Here is a 21,257-nt window from a genome sequence, read left to right on the forward strand (position 1 = left end):
TGACTAGCAATCAGGTTGCAATTGTTGCTTATGTTTCTTTACTTGTTTTCCAGACCTGTTTTCTTCTGTCAGTGAATGTAATTGGTCAACGAATGGATTTTTATGCCATGATTCATGCCTTCTGTCTGATTGCTGTATTATATCGACGTAGAAGAAAAGCTATTGCAGAGATCTGGCCAAAATACTGCTGTTTTCTGGCATGCATCATTACGTTCCAGTACTTCCTTTGTATTGGTATCCCACCTGCTCCTTGTAAAGGTAAGGCCACTTACCCTTTACGGACAATTACTGCTGCTTGCTCTTACAGAAAAGTGCTGGGAAATTGATAAGTATTCAGAAGAAAAGTGTGAAGTAATTGTTATAAAGTGCTGATTGCATTTTTGTGTGTTTCTGTCATACAGACTATCCATGGAGAAGTGGTAATGCCAACTTCAACTCCAACATCATAAAGTGGTTATACTTTCCAGACTTCATTGTGAGACCAAACCCTGTCTTCCTTGTCTGTAAGTATTTTCGCACATCACAGAATCATAAAATCATAGGGGTCGGAAGGGACCTCAGGAGATCATCTAGTCCAATCCCCCTGCCAAAGCAGGTTCCCTACAACAAGTTGCACAGAAAAGCGTACAGGTGGGTTTTGAACACCTCCAGAGATGGAGACTCCACAGCCTCTCTGGGCAACTTATTCCAGTGCTCTGTCACCCTCACAGTAAATATGTTTTTCTTTAGGTTTGTCTGGAACTTTCAGTGTTCCATTTTTTGCCCATTGCCCCTTGTCCTGTCACAGGGTACTACTGAAAAAAGCCTGGCCCCATCCACTTGTCCCCCACACTTCAGGTATTTATAGAAATTTATAAGATCCCTTCTCAGTCTTCTCTTCTCCAGGCTGAAGAGTCCCAGCTCTCTCAGCCTTTCCTCATATGGGAGATGCTCCAGGCCCCTCATCATCTTTGTGGCCCTCCACTGGACTCTCTCCAGAAGATCCCTGTCTTTCTTGAACTGGGGAGCCCAGAACTGGACACAGTATTCCAGATGTGGCCTCACCAGGGCAGAATAGAGGGGGGAGGAGAACCTCCCTTGACCTACTGGCCACACTCAAGATACTGTTGGCCACTTAGGCCACAAGGATACACTGCTGGCTCATGGCCAGTCTGCTGTCCACGAGGATACCCAGATCCTTTTCCACAGAGCTCCTTTCCAGCAGGTCAGCCCCTAACCTGTCCTGGTGCCTGCGGTTATTCCTCCCCAGGTGAAGGACTCCACACTTGCTCTTGTTGAACCTCATCAGGTTCCTTTCTGCCCAACTCTCCATCGTCTCCAGGTCTTGTTGAATGGCAGCACAGCATTCTGGTGTGTCAGCCACTCCTCCCAACTTCGTATCATCAGCAAACTTGCTGAAGGCAGACTCTATCATTTCATCCAGGTCACTGATGAAGACATTAAACAAGACCGGACCGAAACACTTCACATAGTTGTGAAGTGTTTACATGTCCTTTGCTTAAAACATCTGTAGAGTGTAATTTGAAGCCAGCCTTATATTTACTGTATAGTAGCAAGCTGACATATTCTGTGGGAGATTGAATAATAAGTGTGACTTTGTATGTAGTATAAAAATTCAAAGAATCAGTAATTTCTGCATCTGTTTTTTCCTTATTGCATTTTTAATGAAGTGGCATCAAAAAGTATTAATTATTTTTCCTTTTCTAATTTATTTCTCAATAAAAATCATAGAAGATGACAGGTAAAAAACCTAAATATATTAATGAATTTCAAATCAGTGTTAAATGCATTGAAAATAGCACAATCTTAGGAGGTTCAAAGCATGGGAAAGCAGTCTGTTAACTACATTATTATATATGACCACCACTCCCTACACCTAAGTTAATGACTGGATTTTTCCTTGCAACCACTGCTTTCTCCTAGATGATTTCATGTTGCTGCTGTGTGCATCCTTACAAAGACAGACATTTGAGGATGAAAATAAAGCTGCAGTACGAATCATAGCTGGAGACAATGTGGAAATTTGCATGAATCTTGATGCAGCATCTTTTAGCCAGCATAATCCTGTTCCTGACTTCATTCACTGCCGGTAAGAACTGAATCTTAAATACCTGGAAAACATAGTGCTTCCTTTTTGTAAAGTTCTCTAGTGTAAAAGTAACTCTTACAGCTTCCAATTTTACTTGGAATTTATATTCATATATGCTTCCATTTCATAACATACATTTTACAGCTGCATGAGATAGTAGGTAGTTAGTTTCTGGGTAATCAACTTCTGGTTTAGAGAAAGGCAGAAGAAAACAAGTCTTCCTAACACTGCTCATTGTTTTAAGTGCTCCCCAGAGGAATGTTCAGTAATAAATTTGCTTGAAAGCTTGTATTCCCTCCATGAATGCCCTGTGGGGGCAGTGTTTATGGTGTACTTCAGCACTCTAGTGGATTCCCCCAAAACACAGGCATGCTAGAAAGAATCTGTTGTAGTCTGAATTTGGCCATGTATGTGTTTAATCCCACAAATTCGTTAGTTATGTCCTCCTGAGTTATTTTCTAAGTACAATCAAATACTCTAAATACAAAAGACTGTACTTTGTGCTATTTCATCTAGGCCTAAGAACCTTAAAAGTGTCTTGGAAGGACAACTGGTGTGTCTTCTTGTTTCTCATTATCCACGTAAGGTTGTTTAGGAAGGTGTATAAAAAAGGGGCAGAGCCTAGGACAGTCTCTTCTACATGGTCTTCAAACAATGGAGCTGTTCCTATGTGATCATTTCAGCAAACACGGATTAGCTTGGCTCTTCTGAGTTGTACTGGACATACTCTTAATTGAAGTTGTCTCTGAAAGTTTGGTGCAGTATTATGAGAATAAATGGGAAGAGTAAGATTTTTTAGCTATTGTGTTTTGTCACACTAGGTATTTATTTTGTGACTGCACATTACCAATAGATGTCTGAATGTTAGGAATTTAAAAAAATTGAACTAACATCTAGTGAAATCTCCCTTTTGCTGATAAACTTTTATTTCTTTTACCAGAGAAGTGCTATTACCAGAAGCTCTTCTCAAGATCTTTAAGCTGATCCTGCTGTTTCTGTTAGAAATGGTGGCCAAATCTATCTTGAAATAGCCTTGAAAAGGAGACCATTGGAACACATTCAACTGACTTATTTGTCCAGAGATTTATAGTCAATTCTGGGCAAAGGGTGAAGAGTTCTCCCCCTTGAGTATTTCCAGTCTACACAGTGGCCTCAGTGCTCTAGATCCAGTGACATAAGCAGAAAGAGAGAAGTCATAATCTATCTTCAACATGCTCCATCAGGTGGGGATACTTTCTAAAAAACATCTGCCACACAGGGCTTGGTTGAGACAAATGTGTAGGGTGGATTGCCTGAGGTTTTCTTGACACTGCAGTGATGTCCATCTTAGCAAAATCTGTAAATACAGTTGAATCAGGAACACTGATGTCATTGCTCACTGGCAAGGACCATCACTGGTGAGATGGCTACTGGCAGAAAGAAAATATCAAATTTTCCCTCCTTAGTCCAGAAAAAAAAATAATTGTGAAAAAAACTCATTAATAATGAGAATGTGTTTAAAGGCTATCATCAGAAGGGGAAAAGAGGCAAGAAAATCACTGCTTTTTGAACAGCTTCTTTTGGCATCTTTTCAAAGTTCCCTGGAATCTGATATGTATTTCTGGTCTTCTGTAGAAGATATTCCCAAATCACCAAGCATGAAAAGATTGAAGCACAGAGGATGTTCTTTGAAGATTTTGGATGGGAATCAGAGTCAGGTTTATAATGGAAAGCAAAGTCCAAGCTGAACTGACCTATTTATTGCCTCTCCACAATCCTTTAGGTTAAGTTCTGTGTTTTGATTCATATGCATGGTATGCACCAGCTTGAAGTCTTTGGTGGCATCAGATCCATTCAAACAGACTGCTTGGCATATGCTGACAAAATAGACCTGTGTATAGATGGTTAATCATATGCAACTATTTAATTGGGACTTTACAACTTGTATTAAGCAGTAAGTAATATTGCTGGTGGAAGGTACAGAAAAAACAGAAGATCAAAGAATCCCATTAGTAGTGGTGAGCTGAACAAATAAACTATGATCACTTTATACCTGTTCCAACTAAATACAGAAATCTGTACGACTGTTTCATGTGATAGTTTTATGCTGTGTGAATAAGAAGTAGTAAAAAAACAAGGCAGAGAAAGAAACAGAACAGGGACATTTTTGTTTGAAAAAATCCATCAAATGAATAGAAAACCCATTAATTTCAGGAACAGAGGAAAAGTCCTGTTTATTATATCCTTTCTTGTAGATGCTTAAGCAGGTAAGCTGTACTTTTATTTTTTTTTGTTTGTAGTGTTAGTTTCCTGAATCTGTAATGGAAACATATTTATAGAATGTCATGTATAGGTATAAACAGACCTTCATTTAGTATGACCTGCATAATAGATCTTGTGTTCTTGATGGTATCTTTCCTTTCTTTGAGCCCTTAAATATCTCCTTAAATGCTTTCACTACAATGCAGACTTTCCTAGGCTTTAGATGATGTTATTTTTGAGAGGTTGCACTGTGCATATGCAATTTTAAATGCCTAATTTGCTTCAATGAAACACCAGAGAACGGCTGGACAGTCTCTTAGAGTGACTGAATCTTTTATTAGGGAATATAAATCTTTAAAAAGAAGGACTCTCAAGCTCTGGAGAATTCACAGAAGATATACCTCAGAAGAAAATGTATGTATCTGGCCTCCATTCAAGACAATTTGGAACTGAAAGGGCTTTGTCTAAAAACACTTCTTGCACTTTGCCATAGAAGTTTCAGAATGGTCTAAATATTTAGTAACATGGAGAAGAACTTGGTACAAAGCTTATCCAAGCAAGTGAAATTAAAAATGGCATTTCTCCAGAAGTCAGTCAGAAAGAGCCAAGCAAATAAGTGAAGACAACCTGGTTATGAATAAATTACAAAGCATAAAAAAATTTAGTGCTTAGTATTCATGTGTTTTCTGAGAAGCCCGATGTGTATTTACTGCCACATAAAAGAAGTGTCCATTGCAGCCTGAAGCACCCTTTCTGATGTCTCTTCCCTTGAGAAGATGCCAGTTGGTCACTGTCCTAGTAGGCATGGATAAAAAGCTTTTAATGGCAATATAAACAGTAGCAGAAAAATAACGTATTTCCAAATGCTTAATTTTCTTCTCTCTAGAGAAATACTTGAGCTCAACAATGATAAATACAGGCTGAGGAAGAGATTTCCTGAAATTTTCTTGTCTTTCCACCCCCATATTTCTCAGGGAATATGTGCTTGACCCCAAGGGAGAGCACAACCAAAAGCCTTTGAAACAGAAATAAAAATGAAGAATAGAAGCAGGAGCTTTTAAAATGAAACAGGATTTGAAACTACTTCACTAAGGATAATCCTTTCCCACAGTCTCTCATGCTGGAAAATCCTAGTTTCACTTCCCAAGCAATTTTCAGACATTCGCCTAGACATTAACAGGGAAAAAAAATGAGGTTGTAATCTACTTTTTTCCTCTTAGAGCAGAAACAGTATTAACAGCCAGTCATTGAACTATCCCCTTTAATACCTGCACCCTAGGAACCATCACCAGGTGAGTCAGGTGGAGTCTCTCAAAGGCAGCTGTAATGGCTTTCTTGGAACTAGGGAAGAAGGAAAAGAAAGGAGAAATTTGGAGACTAGAGGTAGCTTACAGAATGCATATAAATAGGGATAATAATCCTGAAGGAAAGGGAGAAAGTAAATCATCAGAAGAGGGCTGCAGGAAGGACCCTGGGGTTATACGGAGGTGGCAAGCCACACTCAAAGCAAAAAGGGTGGCTGATACGGGAAGGCAATGGAACTACATAACAGCAACTCCTCCAGTATGAAGAAGCATTGAGCTGTATCGGTCAGAGCAACAGCACAATATTCCCTCATCGGTGTGTATGCAGAAGTGTGTTTTTTCCCTAAACTTTAAAGCATTGACTGAGAACAAACACATTTCCTCAAAGGGGTTATCAGTCGCAGTATCAGCACTTCAGTACCTGCAGGCAGAGGTCCGGACAGTAGACTGGCCACAGCCAAACACATCATTAAGCATGCTGGGAACAGAAATACACCTAGAGCAATCTTTTTGCAGCAGGCTAGATTGTATTACAGTTAAAAATTAATTCCTGAGGAAATAAAATATTGAAACAATCATGACAAGATTAATAAAGCTTTAATAAAGAAAAGCAGATCATCTGATATGGAGAGCCATCTGAGGTTACAATAGTTTTGATGGGTGGGTAGAATGAACTTCAGACTTTGTCTTCCTTGGTTTTGAGCAAAGTGATAAAGTAAGTTTTTCCAAAATGTTATCCAGAGTGGGTTCTGCTAATGACACAGTTGGCAAATCGGCATTTTTAATTCTTCATTCATCTTTCAGGTTTCTTCTGTGTAATTTCTTATTCAAGGTTATTGTGCTGTGAAAAGCCATAGTTTGATGCTGTTGGTATGCTGGTGTAGTGGCTAATCTTCCTCAGATGTGTGGCTGTATTCCTGGCCCCCAGCTACACACTCCTACCTTTGCATTCATCACACCAGCAGTGAGTTGGTTTATAGGCTGAATAGGCAGATAAGTATCTCTTCCTTCTGCCCTCCCCCAAAATAAATAGGCTTTTGCAAATTTACTTCTTTAAACTGATTCAAAGAGCTAAAGCCAAAGAAGGGGATGGAATGCAGAGCTGAGGGGATGAAGGGGAGTGGGACTGTCCCCTTGGGAAGCAGGGGGCTCTCATATTTCCTAGGTGTATTGTCAAATACCACATCCTGAGGGTGGCCTTTCCTCTCTGTGACTGGATGTGGATTTAAAGACCACTTAGAAGATGAGGTTTGGAAGGTTTACATGGCATTAAACTAGTGATCTGTGTGGTCTACAGTGAAAGCATAAAATTATGGTATATGATATCCAAGACAGTATTTTCTGCTGTCTATGAATAAGTTTTCAAACACAGGGTAAGCACCCTTACTGACCTTCTGGATTTGTGTAGGATCTTTCAGCTGTTGGGGTAGCTTTGTGCTTCAGCCTCCCACCATTGCATTATAATCTCAAGAGCAAGGAAATGAAACTTCTCACTTCCCAAATTTCTGGGGTTTGAGGCAGAATTTAAAGATTTGCATCTGAGAATGTGTCAAGTGATTTGAGAGGCAATATGTTGAGAACTTCTCCCACCAAGACAGGTCTTCGTTCCCGCTCTTGCAGCACTTGACCTACCTGTATAATTATAATCAATTAATGAAAATTAGGGGGATCCATGACTCCACACTGAAACAGACAAGGAGCTTTGGCATACTGAAAAGGAAAGAAGTGTGATTTCAGGAATATTTTTATCTACCTAAGACTACTCTAGTATAGTCCTGACCGTTGTGTTTGGCATTGTTCTTGGGACAGCACACAGGTACCTGGGATGGTTGGTGATATTCATTGGTTAGGTGAGCCCTGGATTATTTGTTCAAACACCATTTTGTAAGCTGTCTACTTCAAGGTGAATTCTTGGGAGCTATTTTTATGGTTGGGCTTGCTTGTAATTGCATATTTACAAAAATCAGAATGATTTCTTTCTCTAAGAACTACATAATTCGTCGCTTGACACAGTTATCTTGTCTCCTGCCTTTTGAGATGCTTTTCTTTACATCCTGTATTGTTGTGTGTTTGGTTTAGAGATGTTCAATGCTACTATATTTAATGTATATTTTGAAAATGAGAACAACAGATGTATTTAATATTTTAGACTGCTAAAATGTAGCAAATGGTTAACATTATAGTAAAAAAATAGCTAAATCCTTGTCTTTCTTTTCATGTTCTTTCTAATTTCTGAAAGTTTTAATCAGAGGGTGATATCTGCTGTTGGACTGTGACTCAACCAAATGCCATGTGTATATGTTGGAAAGTTTGGATCCAGCCAGCTCCAGTTGTCCCTGAAAGTCAGAGTCCATTTTTATTGAAGAGTATTAAGATATTCTTGTTTGTTTGATCAATTCAGTTCCATTTCGGGCTTTTCTCAAAAGATGCTGATACATTTTGTTGGTAGCAGAGGAGAAGATTTTTGAAATATTGCAATTGTTAGAGCAGTATCAGGAAAGTGATCTCTTCCTAGCCATCCCACACATCAATAGTTGTTATTAAAGGAACATCAAATATTATGGTCGGTTTTTTTCTGGAGAAACAGTGAAACAATATGCAAAAACATACGCATTTTGAGTGCATGTAGAGTTAGTGAGGACCTGTTCAACTGATGTCTCCTGCTTCGTTATTTTGCCAGTATGTGTAGATCCTTTGTTAATGTTTTATCATCCAAAACCCAGTAGCATCTCTAAAGTCATGACATTTTATATTTTGCAGGCAGTAGTCCATAAATTTCCTAAATGTTTGTGGGAAATAAACATAAAGGGGCTTTCTCATTACCTTTCATTAAATGTCTCTCTGGTTGGCTTCAGCAAGGGAAATGTATAATACAGGCCTATAAATGTAGGACTATAAATACATACTCCTAGAAAGTTCTGAGCCTGAGAACATCAAGCAGCAGGGGCCTTTTTATGTGGCTTCATACAGTGCATTTAGTTCATTTGCTTCTTACATGGTTTGGCTTAGGCATATGTGTACTCTTATAGGGCTGTCTCCCTGCCTGGTTTCCTGGCAAACGTAGTTTTGCAGCCTGGGTGAACAGACCCTGAAAACACAGTTACATCTGGAACCAAAACACTAAGTGGGGGAAACTGAGAATTAGTTGGTTTTGCAGTGTTTAGCTATATGTAGTATTTGGTATTGCCTTTGGCAGATATTCTTATTTGAAAGCTCACTGAGTCAATATTAAGTCAAGATTTTAAGGAATCTGAAAATACCAAATTGTTTCAAACTTTCCCACTGTGGGCCAGGCTGATTTCAGATAAGTCCATCTTGTAGCTTCCTGGCAAATGTTTCAGTAAATTCTATCTCATTTACGTTCTGCAGAAACCTTTTATTCCTCAAAATTTTCACAGTTGATCTCCACTGGAGAAAGATATTTTTAGTAGCTGTCTTTGAAAAGTAGGCTTTTAACAAGACTGAATTCCTTAGTAGTCATCAATAAATAGAATTGTTTGCAGTGGAGTATTGTAGCTGGCTTTTGAAGATAGATTTGCTGTAGTACTGCTCAGACTTCTTAAAAGATTGTCTCAAATAGCTTTTAAATTGCATATGCATTCCAGATAATATCACTCTATAATGAAGTTTGGTGAACATGTTTTCCCCCTTTTCATGATACAAGGTTTGATCCCATGTGCTTCAAAGTGCCCTGACCGGGTGTAGGAAGGTGCTTATGCACATGAATGAGCTAGAATTGAGTATCTAAGCCAGGCAGACCCACGAATGAGCTAGACCCACTGACCTTGGTGTTAATATTGAGCAGGTGCTCGAATGCTGAAGTGGGACGAGAACACTCAGCAGATCTTAGGCACAAGCATCAGCAAGTAGCACAGGTAGAGGAAAGGTAGCATTGTCCTCAGAAAATGGTAACTTCTTCTCCTTCTTTTACTTCCAGGTCCTACTTAGACATGTATAAGGTGATAATATTTAGTTACCTCTTCTGGTTTGTGCTTACTATAATCTTCATAACGGGAACCACAAGGATCAGCATATTCTGCATGGGCTACTTGGTAGCCTGCTTTTATTTCCTTCTCTTTGGTGGAGATCTCTTGCTGAAGCCCATCAGGAGCATTTTGCGTTACTGGGACTGGCTGATTGCCTACAACGTCTTTGTGATCACAATGAAGAACATCCTATCGGTGAGTAGCTGCTGCCTTTCCTCTGCCCTCAGCACTTTGGTTTCAATGCAAGTGTGCACAGTGCATCGAGTGGTCGATAAAAATCCTTTTTCAGGACCACAGCCTTCTGCAGGTGCAAAGCAAAGTCCATTTTAATTCAGAAAATGCAAGCGTATATCCAGGGAATGGTAATGCATATACATTATTAGGAAAGTGTGCACCCTTGTATTCAATCAGGCTCTGTGAAAAATCACAGGTTGTTTTCAAAGGACCAGGTTCTGGATTCTTTGCCTAGTAAAGTCTCTCCTTAGAAGTCCTGTGAAAATCTCAGTGGAGTGAGAAATGAGTAAGAAGTGCAAGATTAGTCATACTGTTGATAAATAGTGCACATTGAATTAAACCTTTTTTTAAAACTAGAACTTTCAAGCCTAGAACTAGATGTAGTTGTCATGTGATGTAATATAATTAGCAAAGCTGACTACAAGATTACAAACTGCATTCCTGTTTCCTTTAGAACTAGTGTGAAATTCAGGTGAAAGCAGATATATTTGATAAATAAATGTCAAATTCTTCTGCAAAATATTAAAGATTTTCTTACATTAATTAACTCTTTAGAGCGTATTCTTGCAGTGGCATGGAAGGGTGATTGAGATAAGCCAGTAATTTAAATCTTTTTGAAAGATAAATTTAGATTTATTCCTGGCAATTGCTTTCCAGCTTTGAACATTTTTAGTGCTGGGCTGAAAAGAGCAGACTTTTTTTTTTTACATTTATATAAGTCACTGTACTGAAATAAAATTGATTTATGGGTGGTTTGAATTTGCAAATGTTCTAAATACTTACATATGGTGCTTCATTTTATGCTTGGGAATTCGGTGGAGCTACACGTGTGTTAAGCTTGTCCATGTATGTTTGCAAGATTAAGTCAGTGGTTTATGAAAGTTGCTTAGCCATCACATTGCATCACGTGCCAGACCTATCACTTTCTCTGCAAAAACACAAACAAAATGCACATGCCTCCTATCTCACTGATAATTGAGAGAACAAATTCTTGCTATCTAAAAGTGATGTGTGTCACTGGTAAGGACACTCTCTTTTAATCTCTGTTTTAGTAATGAGATCTAATATAGCCAAGGGTAGTCACAATATCCTCATGTAAAGAGGTGCAACTTATCTTTATTTCTGCTATGCCTTGTTATATGAAACTGTTATTTTACTTTCCAGATAGGAGCATGTGGCTACATTGAATCATTAATTAAGAACAGCTGCTGGTTGATTCAGGCATTTAGCCTGGCTTGTACAGTTAAAGGCTACCGTATTCGTAAGTATAGTCATTTGTCTTCATATTTTGTAATAAAAAAGAATCACCTTCAAAATCTTCTACCATATTTAGGTTGTGCCCTTTCCTGACATATTACCTTGTGAAAAAATCATACCTGCAAGTTCAGTTAATACAGCTTGGTCCTATATTGACTAGCAACACAGAACATTGAAAATATTTCATAGAACCAAAGGAGATCCATATACAGAGAGAACAATCAACACCCACACACCACCCACCCCCACCAGCGTTTGCTGTAAATTAACAATTTGATGATTCCAGCGCTTAACACAGTTTCCTGGTATACATAGGTGATGTGATACATGAGGGTGTGGTTTCACTGTACAACTTGAGCTAAAATCTCAGCTCACCATCACTGCAAGGAGAGTGCACCTTTTCCCAGCTGCAGACTCCCACTCCTCCCTGTGTATCAGGTCTTATGTTCTGTTGCTCCAAGTGTAAACCAGTTCAGGCCACTGAAATGGCGAGAGGTTAAACCAGCATAGAAGTGGTAATTTTTTGCAGGCATAGTGAGTTTAGGCAGAGTTTTTTTTACAATTATTCTCATGTTTGTGGTGATAACAGGGAGGTAGTGGATAGTGTATGTGGATGGAGGTGATAGAAGAGAGGAATGAAGTGTGGAGAGCAAGACACTTCACCTCTCAGTGAGCCATTAGTTTGGTTCCACTTTGTACTGACACCCTGGACTGATAGTTTGAAGACACCAGGGGTTTCTTCAGTGGTTTTTGCTGAATTTAAAGAACTTTTTCATCCTAGTGAGTCTGCAGCAAAATTCTGAATTCCTGTCTTCGTGTCTGATGGTAATAGATAAGTGGGGAGTAGGGGAAAAGAAAGGAAATATGAAGATTCAAATTTACAAGATAAATGGTGCCCAGTAGATCTTGTATTATCCAAAACGTTTTGAGCAGCAACAGAAACTTAGACACAGGTTTCTGACTCCCCAGGGGACAGGCACAGCAGGCTTTGAAGCTCTTGGATCTTGACCTTCCAGACCTATTAAACTGGCTTGCTTGATTGTAAAGCCAGCTTTGAGCTGGAGTCTGTCCCTTAAGTCTTTATACTCCCTTCTATAGGGCAGCATAGGTCATTTAGTTTATAGTCTAGCTCCACAAAGCCCAGTTTTAATTTTTTAATATCCCCAAGAGAACTGTCTTTTAGAGAATAAACGAAGAAAGAAAGAAAGAAAGAAGTCCAAGCCAAAATCTAGATCTTGGAGGAATGGGATTTCCTCTCTGACTCTCTCCTCCTACCTCAAAGGAAGCAGTTTTGTGGTTTCAGATATTTTTTCTCTTATGCAATGGAAAGAAACATTGAACTGAGTTGTGGAGAGGAAAAATAAAAATACTAGGTAGTGGAAGCCCAAAAATTATTTTGACAAAAATAAACCACTTCTTTCTTATGTTGATAGTGTTCTTAGAAAAATGAGAGAGAAAGTCAATTAAAAAAAAAAAAGAATTGAAACATGTCATTTCAGAAAATACTGAAATCAAATATTTCAGGCTAACAAAAAATACTTCTTTCCCATTCTTTTTTTTTTTCAAGTATGTAGTAGGATAGGGTGAATTTGTTTGCAAATGGTTCACTTTGGTGAATTCTGTTTTCATGGGATATCACATTGTTGGAAGCTTTCCAGTTTGGTATAAAAGAAAATATGGTGTACTTCAAATGGAAATGCATGTCAATTTTCTTAAGAAAAATCTAATTAAAGTACCTAAATTCAAATAATTTTAAAGTGTAAGATTATTTAATTGATTAAACATTTTAAAAGCATACTTAATACAACAGTCTTTATGCTGATGGTGTGTTTTTCCAGCAACCAATAATCTAGATTGTAAACTGCCCAGTGGTGAAGCAGGAATCATTTGGGACAGCATATGTTTTGCTTTCCTGCTGCTGCAAAGAAGAGTCTTCATGAGTTACTACTTCCTGCATGTGGTTGCAGATATAAAAGCTTCTCAGATCCTAGCGTCAAGGTAACTTGCATTTTTAAAAATTCAAATGAAACAGCTCAAGTGCTGCATGACTACAGTATTTATTTGTTTACAGTAGAGTCTGGTATTTAACATTGGTTTAAGCAATCCATGTTACACTCATAATTGCAAGCCCAACTCTGACAAAGCACATGTAAGAAAACAAACTAATTGAGAATCTGATAGAAGTTAAACCCTTTTTCCTACCAAATACCATCTGCTGCTCTGATAGGCTTTACTAAAAGCTGTGAAAGTTGATGTGTGTTGCACCATTCTCTCAACACCAATGTGTATGAGAACGAATGCCAGAGTTTCCAAGCCTTGGAAAGAAAACATTTTTCTATCAGAGCCTGCTTGAGACAATAGGCCTTAGAAATCACAACTCTAAAAATGTTACATAAGGAAAAATACAGGAAAGTTGTGACATCTGGCTCAGGAAGACCATTGGTGAGACACTCAGGAAGTGTCACATCACTGAACACTGACTAGGTGTGGCAAGGAAGTATCACCGTTTTTGGGCCTGTTACTTGTACCTTCTCACAAGCATCCACTCATAGCTATCACTAGCACAACATTTCTTCTGGGGTTTTTTAATAAGAAGACAGATCAGGAATAAAATATTGGTTTTAATTTCAGTCAAATTTCTAAGGAGTTACTTTCGTTGGTATTGGATTAAATGTATTGTGGCTTTTTTTTTTTTTCCTGAAAAACATACAGACATTGATTCCTGTCTGTGTTTGAGGGCAAAATTTGGCTTGTGCATCCTGAAAGGAAGCATTTTTTATCTTCCTCATCTTCCCCCTCCAGGGATTACTTTAAAAAGGGGACATATTTAGCTGCCCATACTGAACAAAATTCACCACTGTTAACAGGGCTACCAAAAGATCTATACCTCAATCCCATATTACCTCTCTCAGACTTTTGCACTGGGGTGAATTTCACTCTTGATGCCCAAGATTGCTGGATACTACCTTTTTGTAGCTTTTTTTGTACGCTGCGTTCATAGTGAAAATAACACAAAGAAAAATCATGAGTATCAAAATGCCTCCTAAATGGGAAAGTTTGCATCCAGAAGGAAAGATTAGGCTCACATAAATGGCAGTGATCTGGGCTGGGCTGAAATATGTTTGGTTCTTACTTCCAGCTTTGTGTCTTTTTGTAAGTTACTGAATGTACCCAGGCTTGAGTTCTCCAGCAGCAGAAGTGGAGACATATGAGCCAAGAGCTCATATGTCAAGAGCTTTGTAAAGATAAATATGTTAATGACCAGGAAGTGCCAAGATATTAAAGGCAGTGACATAATTGATATAACAAATTTATATAAGTGATATAGTGATACAATTAAATATTTTAGTTAGCTACTTGCCTTTTTAAAATCCAAGGTTTGAATTTACGTGGACAATGGAGAAGGTCAGGTTTGGATTCAAACAGCATGGTCTGAGACTGCTTTCTAGTTAATATTGTGATTCAAACAATAACAACAAGGATCCAATGACAGTTTTCAATAGTCCATAAGAATTTAGGAGTGATCAAGCTGCTAAGGAGAATATGTCCTTCTTTGTTGTATTTTACTGTACTTTGGGACTGCAGTGATGGCCAGTCTTTATTGTATACCTTTGAAAAAATGTAGTTCTGGTCATCCTGCATATTACATGGAAGAATGATTAATCTCATAGCAAACATTGATGACAAATTAATTAGAAGTAGACTTCTGAAACTATAGCTGTTCTTATTGAATTACTGACAAAAGAAAGGCTTTAAATCTATGCTACTTCTTTGAGAGAGACTTTGAGGCTCTTCAAGAGTCTTCAAGAGCTGATGAGTGAATAATGACAACTGGTCAAAATATGTGATCTGAACATCCAAGTCTGTGAGTTGATTACATTTCTAATGAAATGAAGTTAGAAGCCATATTATTTGGCACACCAGAAACTTGTTCAAGGATTTTTCATCAGATTGAAAGCACTCTAGTGTTCTGAGGGCAAAAGTGAAGCTGAACTATGCTTATCATGGCCCTGGATAAAGCTGGACTTTGCTCACAACTTCCAAGGGGCTGAGGCAGAGGGACAAGGTGATTATAATGCTGAAATGACCATAAAAAACAAATCCTGGAAGTGTGCAAGAGGTCCTAACTCAGCCTTGAACCCACCTGTGTTCTGTGTTCTTGAGGACTGGAAACCAAATTCCTCGAACAGCTGCTAGAGAAACCTACAGTCTGAGTAGAGATCACAAAGTTTGGCCCTAGATCTTGAAATGATTGACTGTAAACAGATTCATATTCTGGAGTAATGGATTATTTCTTTCAGGCATTGGATTAGTTTTGTTTTATGCAGATAAGGTCATGTACAGAGGGAACAGAGAGTTCTCCGTGACTAGCTGGCATAAGGGAAACTTAGAAATATTTAATGTTTCCTCTCCTTTTTTCTTTTCTTCTGCACCCATTTCTGCTGTAGGGGTGCTGAGCTTTTCCAGGCCACAATTGTCAAGGCTGTAAAGGCAAGAATTGAAGAGGAAAAAAAATCAATGGATCAACTGAAAAGACAGTATGTATTTAATGTGTATAGATATATATATATTTATATAAAACATACAGATGCATTTACTTCACTGGTTGTTGGTATTTATCTAGCACCTTCTTTTATAGAAATGCTGATTAGGTTTTGAGGTATGATTTTACAATTGCAAAAATTGCTCTCTGGGCATTCAGAGATCTTAGGTGTTCCACCATTGTTTAGTTTTAGAGTCATGTTTTCCAAGAGGAAAACATATTGCAGAATCTAAACTTTCATTTAAACACAGAATTACATTTCTAGTGCTAAAGGTTGTGAGGTTAACATAAAGAATCAGAGTACAATATACTGACTTACCTGCTCCTCAGTGAGCCTGAAATTGTAATGGAAACAGATGTTTCCTGTAGATCAAGAGAAGATGTGAACCCTCCAGTTTATTCTGGAGGTTTTTCTAAACCTTAGAAATCCAGTGATAACAGGTTAATAAGATCAGATTTTAACTGTTCCACACCAGAGTATCATAGCAGCATGACTGTATAGTCATCTCTTTAAGAGGTACCTGTATCTATGCTATATTTTTTCTTTGTTAGAGGTCCAACTCAATTGTAGTTTTAGGTTATCCTGTTTTGTGTGATATGAAAGCATGCAGTGCAGTAGAAATATGAGGAAAAATCTCTTGCCATATTTCCCCTTTATTTCCTTCCACTAATTACCCTGCTCTTATCTCAATTTGTCTCTCCTCATCTCTCAGAAGAGTAGGACAGTCAAATGCAAATCTCCTATGAAACTCATGAAAAGGGTAGACAGACTACCAGAACTAATCAGAAGTGCCATATTAACACTGTCTCACTTGAAGGTGAAAGCCTAGATAATTAGAAAATAGGAGACTGAGACACAGGAAATGGGTAAAAAAACCCCAACAAACCCACAAAAAAACACAAAATAAAAAAACAACAACAGCAAAACAAAAAAAAACCCAACCTTAAACTGGAATGACAGTTGGAACAGTTAGGGAAACTGTCACTCCAGTCTTCAAAAAGGGCAAGAAGGAGGATCTGGGCAACTGCAGGCCAGTGAACCTCACCTCTATCCGTGGGAAGGTGATGGAACAGCTCATTTTTTATAACATCTCTAAGCAGTTGGAAGAAAAGAAGGTTGTCAGAAGTAGTCAACATGGTTTCACTAAGGCAAAATTATGCTTGACCAATCTGGTAGCCTTCTATGATGTCATCACCAGCTGGGTAGATGAGGGGAAAGCAGTGGATGTCGTCTACCTCAATTTCAGCAAGGCTTTTGTTACTGTCCCCCACAACGTCCTTGTAGCAAAGCTTAAAGGGTGTGGGATTGATGACTGGATGGTGAGGTGGATTGAGAACTGTCTGACTTGCAGAGCTTGGAAGGTTGTGATCAATGGTGCAGAATCTAGTTGGTGGCCTGTAACTAGCAGTGTTCCCAAGGAGTCAGTACTTTATCCAGTCTTGTTTAACATCTTCATCAATGACCTGGATATAGGGATAGAGTCCACCCTCAGCAACTTTGCTGATGATACGAAGTTGGGAGGAGTGGCTGACACACCAGAATGCTGTCCTGCCATTCAACAAGACCTGGAGACGATGGAGAGTTGGGCAGAAAGGAACCTGATGAGGTTCAACAAGAGCAAGTGTAGAGTCCTTCACCTGGGGAGGAATAACCGCAGGCACCAGTACAGGTTAGGGGCTGACCTGCTGGAAAGGAGCTCTGTGGAAAAGGACCTGGGTGTCCTGGTGGACAGCAGACTGGCCATGAGCCAGCAGCGTGTCCTTGTGACCAAGAAGGCCAACAGTATCCTTGGGTGCATTAAAAAGAGCATGGCCAGCAGGTAGAGGGAGGTTCTCCTCCCTCTCTACTCTGCCCTGGTGAGGCCACATCTGGATCTTTTATGGGCTTTACTGGAAGGGTGTTGGAGCACTGGAATAGGCTGCCCAGAGAAGTTGTGGAGTCTCCCATCTCTGGAGATGTTCAAAACCCTCCTGGACACTTTCCTGTGCAACTTGCTGTAGGGAACCTGCTTGGGTGGGGGGTTTGACTAGGTGATCTCCTGAGGTCCCTTCCAACCCCTGTGATTCTGTTAAGAGACACCTAAATAGCCTGAAAACACTATGGGCTAAGGAAGCTGAGTAACATCCTCACTCTGCTGCAATGGATGACAATATTGTCATTGACTTTACCATTATTAGGATTTTGTTCTGTATGTCTTCCTGGTAAAATTTACTGGATGCTTGTTGCTTCCATTTCATTTGTGGTTCCTCCTCTAGTATCTGAGTGAAAAATCTATATGTTTACCTTCACTGATAGTGTTTGCATCCTGGAGATCCTTTGTCTTTATACAGCCCATAAGCCACTCTCTGCTTTTTGTTGGGTGCAGTCAGCATGCTTTTTTTGTAACTGCAAAAAGGTTTCAATGGTCCTCCATCACCATGCATGAAAAGCCGTAACCATTTCCTAGCCAGATGTCAAAGCCCACTCCTGACAGTTTCTTCCACATAACTGAAGAAGCACCAGAATGCTGCAGGGACTGTGCTCTACCTGCACGCCCAAGGTTTCCCACCAAATGATGTATTGGGCTGTTGCTGGCACTGCTCTTCACTTGAATCAATCTTATCCCAATTGACAGGATGTGCCTGTCCTGGACATCATTTGTTTCTATTAATTCTGCAGAGTTTAAGATCAGGGAGATGATAGTGCTTGCAATAATGCCAAAGCTAATCTATGTTTCCCTAAAAATGACTAGTTTTTATTTACAGGATGTCTGACTTCAACAATAGAAGGTGCTTGTTTTATTTCATTCAATAATGTGTATCAGTGTTCGATACAGTTTAGGCTGGTTAGGATGAAGAGAACCATGAGCACAGCCGGAAGTTTTGAACAATCAAGTCATCCTGACTGACACAGCGTAACTTCAGCAGCAAATGAGTGATAGGGAAAGAAGTCTAATCATCTACTGAATAATAGCAACTAGCTGAGATTAAAGAGTTTTTCCCTCTCTGGTGGGTGTTTCTTCCCTAACAAATGGAGAGATTGATAAAAATATTTAAGTGCATTTTAACCACTGAAATTAGTGAATCATTTGCTTCTAATCCAGTTGTATAGAAAGAACTAATTCGTATTGATTTCATTTTTTTTTTACTACCAGTTTTCAAACTGTGATAAAGTAGTCTTCAAAGACCAGACTAGGATAACTTTACAGGATTGCAAGAAGGAGAATTGAAGGCTTGCCTGCATCTGGACAAAACTGAACCAGTTTAAGTCTTCTGTATTTCCAGATGTGTAGGACAAAGGAGTTTAAAGGGTGAAGATGTATCACAAATAGCACAGAAACAGCCACATCCCTGTTTCAGAGTGGCAAGTTTCAGGAAAACCACCGTATTAGGCAGAAGCCCTTTTTTCTCAGAGCTTAATTTGCTGTGTTGTATCTCCTGACAGCAATTCTTTCATTTTTAAATGATAATAAGATAGTTGAAGGGGGGTAGGGTAACAGTCATGTGCTAACAAGCAACACTAACCCTCCCAGCCAGTCCCTTCAGAGCCATTTAACTCCTTATGTTTAAAGGCAGGAGTAATAACAATATGGAATGGATATTTCCTTTAGAAATGCGGGGGGGAGAGGTGTGAGGGAGGGGTGGGTGGGAGGGCAGGGCATGTGTATGAACGTGTTTCACACTTGCTTTTCAAGGTGGATCAAAAAGAGTGAAGACGTGAATCTAATAAAATGCTTCTTTTTGCTAGAATGGATCGCATCAAAGCCAGGCAGCAAAAATACAAAAAGGGTAAAGAGAGGATGCTAAGCATGACCCAGGAGTCCTCAGAGGGGCCAGAGATTCGGAAGGTTTCTGAAGATGATGATGAAGGTACCATTAGCTTTTGTATCATAATTACAGTTGAGTGTTAAGACCTAATAGACCTAATAGTTGGACAAGTGATAAATTGTTCTTCAAAACTGTTATCATGTAACAAGGTTGTTAGCTGAGTATCAGTGTGGAGTTGATTCAGCAAAAAAAATTCTGGGATTTTGTACTGCAAGAAGGTTTAGAGAAAATGGTTTTCTTTAAGGTTACTTTTGGTTAATTTCAGGTTGTTGGCAAAGAGCTGAATAGCAGCAGAAGTTTGTTTTGAACAAAGTCATTATCTATAAAACACAGCGTTACCAATAGGTAGCATTCACATTTTTCCAGCAACATTTTATGAATGCTGTGATTTTTTTTTTTAGTCACTGAAATGTTTATGTACTTTAAAATGTTGTTTAAAACATGGGAACAGATAAAATGATTCCTATTTGGTGCCATATTTCTAGCACTGACTTGGGGTCGTCACTTACTGGATTTAAACTTTTTGGAGCCTGAAATATAAGGGGATTTGAGAGAAGGAAAAATATTTTATTCTTGAAATTACAGTCAACTGTGACTGTACGTTTAAAACACAGAAGTGAACTTTTTAGCTGTTTTAGAGTAGAATGCTGTTTTAACTGCTGTATAAACCAGAGTATTTCTGCATAGTGGTTGTGCTTCTGAATGATTTTAATATTGAATGTATTCAGCAGATCTAAAATCTGATATGCTCATGAAATTTTAGCTCTTATGAGAAAATTAAAAATGATTAATCAGTGTAAGAAACATGTTTCTCATTTTGTAAAATTAATGTTTGGACATATTTTATTTTAGGAGAAGCAGACAAAGAGAAAGCCAAGGGCAAAAAAAAGCTGTGGTGGCGGCCTTGGGTTGATCATGCTTCCAGTAGGTTTTCTCAATCATCTTACAAATACGTGGATTTAACCCTTATATCCTTGACCAGAATGAAGGCATTCCCATGACCTGTTTGTTTTATGCCTGATTTTATGATTGTGACTTGATAGAAGGCTTGGTTCTTTTCAACAAATGATTTCTACTTCCAAATCTTCCATGGAGTAAGTTTAACCATATTTTGAATTTATGTGTATTGGAAGCGTAGCTAGCTTATGATACTTTGGGCATTCTTAGAAAGATATCAAATCAGATAAACATGTGCCAAAAATAATCTGTTTTGGCCTCAAAAGTCTCAACTCCCCCCTCCTGCAAAGCACAATATATTTAAAAATGTGATGGCGAACATTTGCCAATGCATTCTAAGATTAGTCATAATTCCTTTTTTCATATACACACTTCATACATCTTTTTTTATGGTTCATCAGTCACTTTACTGTCAGATGTAGAAATCTGAATACCCCAGTAAGGCAGCAAGACTTCCAGGACTAGGCTGTGTAGAGCTTAGCTGAATATCTCTGATCACACTTTAACATACTATTCATGCCAGTTGTTTTGTTATTTCTGGGTTTTTTTTAAGTTTATCTGAGAACAAAAATATGTTCAGCCTTGTGCACAAGAAATTATCAGCCTGTATTATTTGTATCACTGTTGCATCATATTTTAATTTGTCTGTAGCCCAGTCCAGTCATATGATAAGAGTTCTTTCCTATGTTATGGATTGGGTAAAAGAAGAAAACTGAGTAGACTGCAATCTCAGATCTGAGGTCCTTCTATTGGATCTTTGTTCAAGGAAATCAGACATGAACTATTTAATAACCTCTGAAGATTTAAAAAATATTCATAGAATCATAGAATGGTTAGGG

The 21,257-nt window shown here is 38.6% G+C and overlaps 1 protein-coding gene across 1 annotated transcript in view; it reads left to right on the top strand.

Moving 5' to 3' along the window:
• Positions 1 to 21,257, top strand: part of PIEZO2 (piezo type mechanosensitive ion channel component 2) — a gene marked incomplete at its 5' end in the record, with an annotated part of 88,899 nt that overhangs the window by 20,029 nt on the left and 47,613 nt on the right. The window contains 9 exons of the mRNA XM_029085771.1: positions 54 to 258; positions 402 to 503; positions 1,924 to 2,089; positions 9,572 to 9,815; positions 11,019 to 11,115; positions 12,950 to 13,109; positions 15,560 to 15,649; positions 19,382 to 19,503; positions 20,314 to 20,385. Of these exons, the coding sequence (XP_028941604.1) occupies positions 54 to 258; positions 402 to 503; positions 1,924 to 2,089; positions 9,572 to 9,815; positions 11,019 to 11,115; positions 12,950 to 13,109; positions 15,560 to 15,649; positions 19,382 to 19,503; positions 20,314 to 20,385 (1,258 nt within the window). The remainder of the gene's footprint in view (positions 1 to 53; positions 259 to 401; positions 504 to 1,923; positions 2,090 to 9,571; positions 9,816 to 11,018; positions 11,116 to 12,949; positions 13,110 to 15,559; positions 15,650 to 19,381; positions 19,504 to 20,313; positions 20,386 to 21,257) is intronic.

This window comes from Antrostomus carolinensis, unplaced genomic scaffold (assembly GCF_000700745.2).
Source record: "Antrostomus carolinensis isolate BGI_N321 unplaced genomic scaffold, ASM70074v2 scaffold12917, whole genome shotgun sequence".
Lineage (NCBI taxonomy): Eukaryota > Metazoa > Chordata > Aves > Caprimulgiformes > Caprimulgidae > Antrostomus > Antrostomus carolinensis.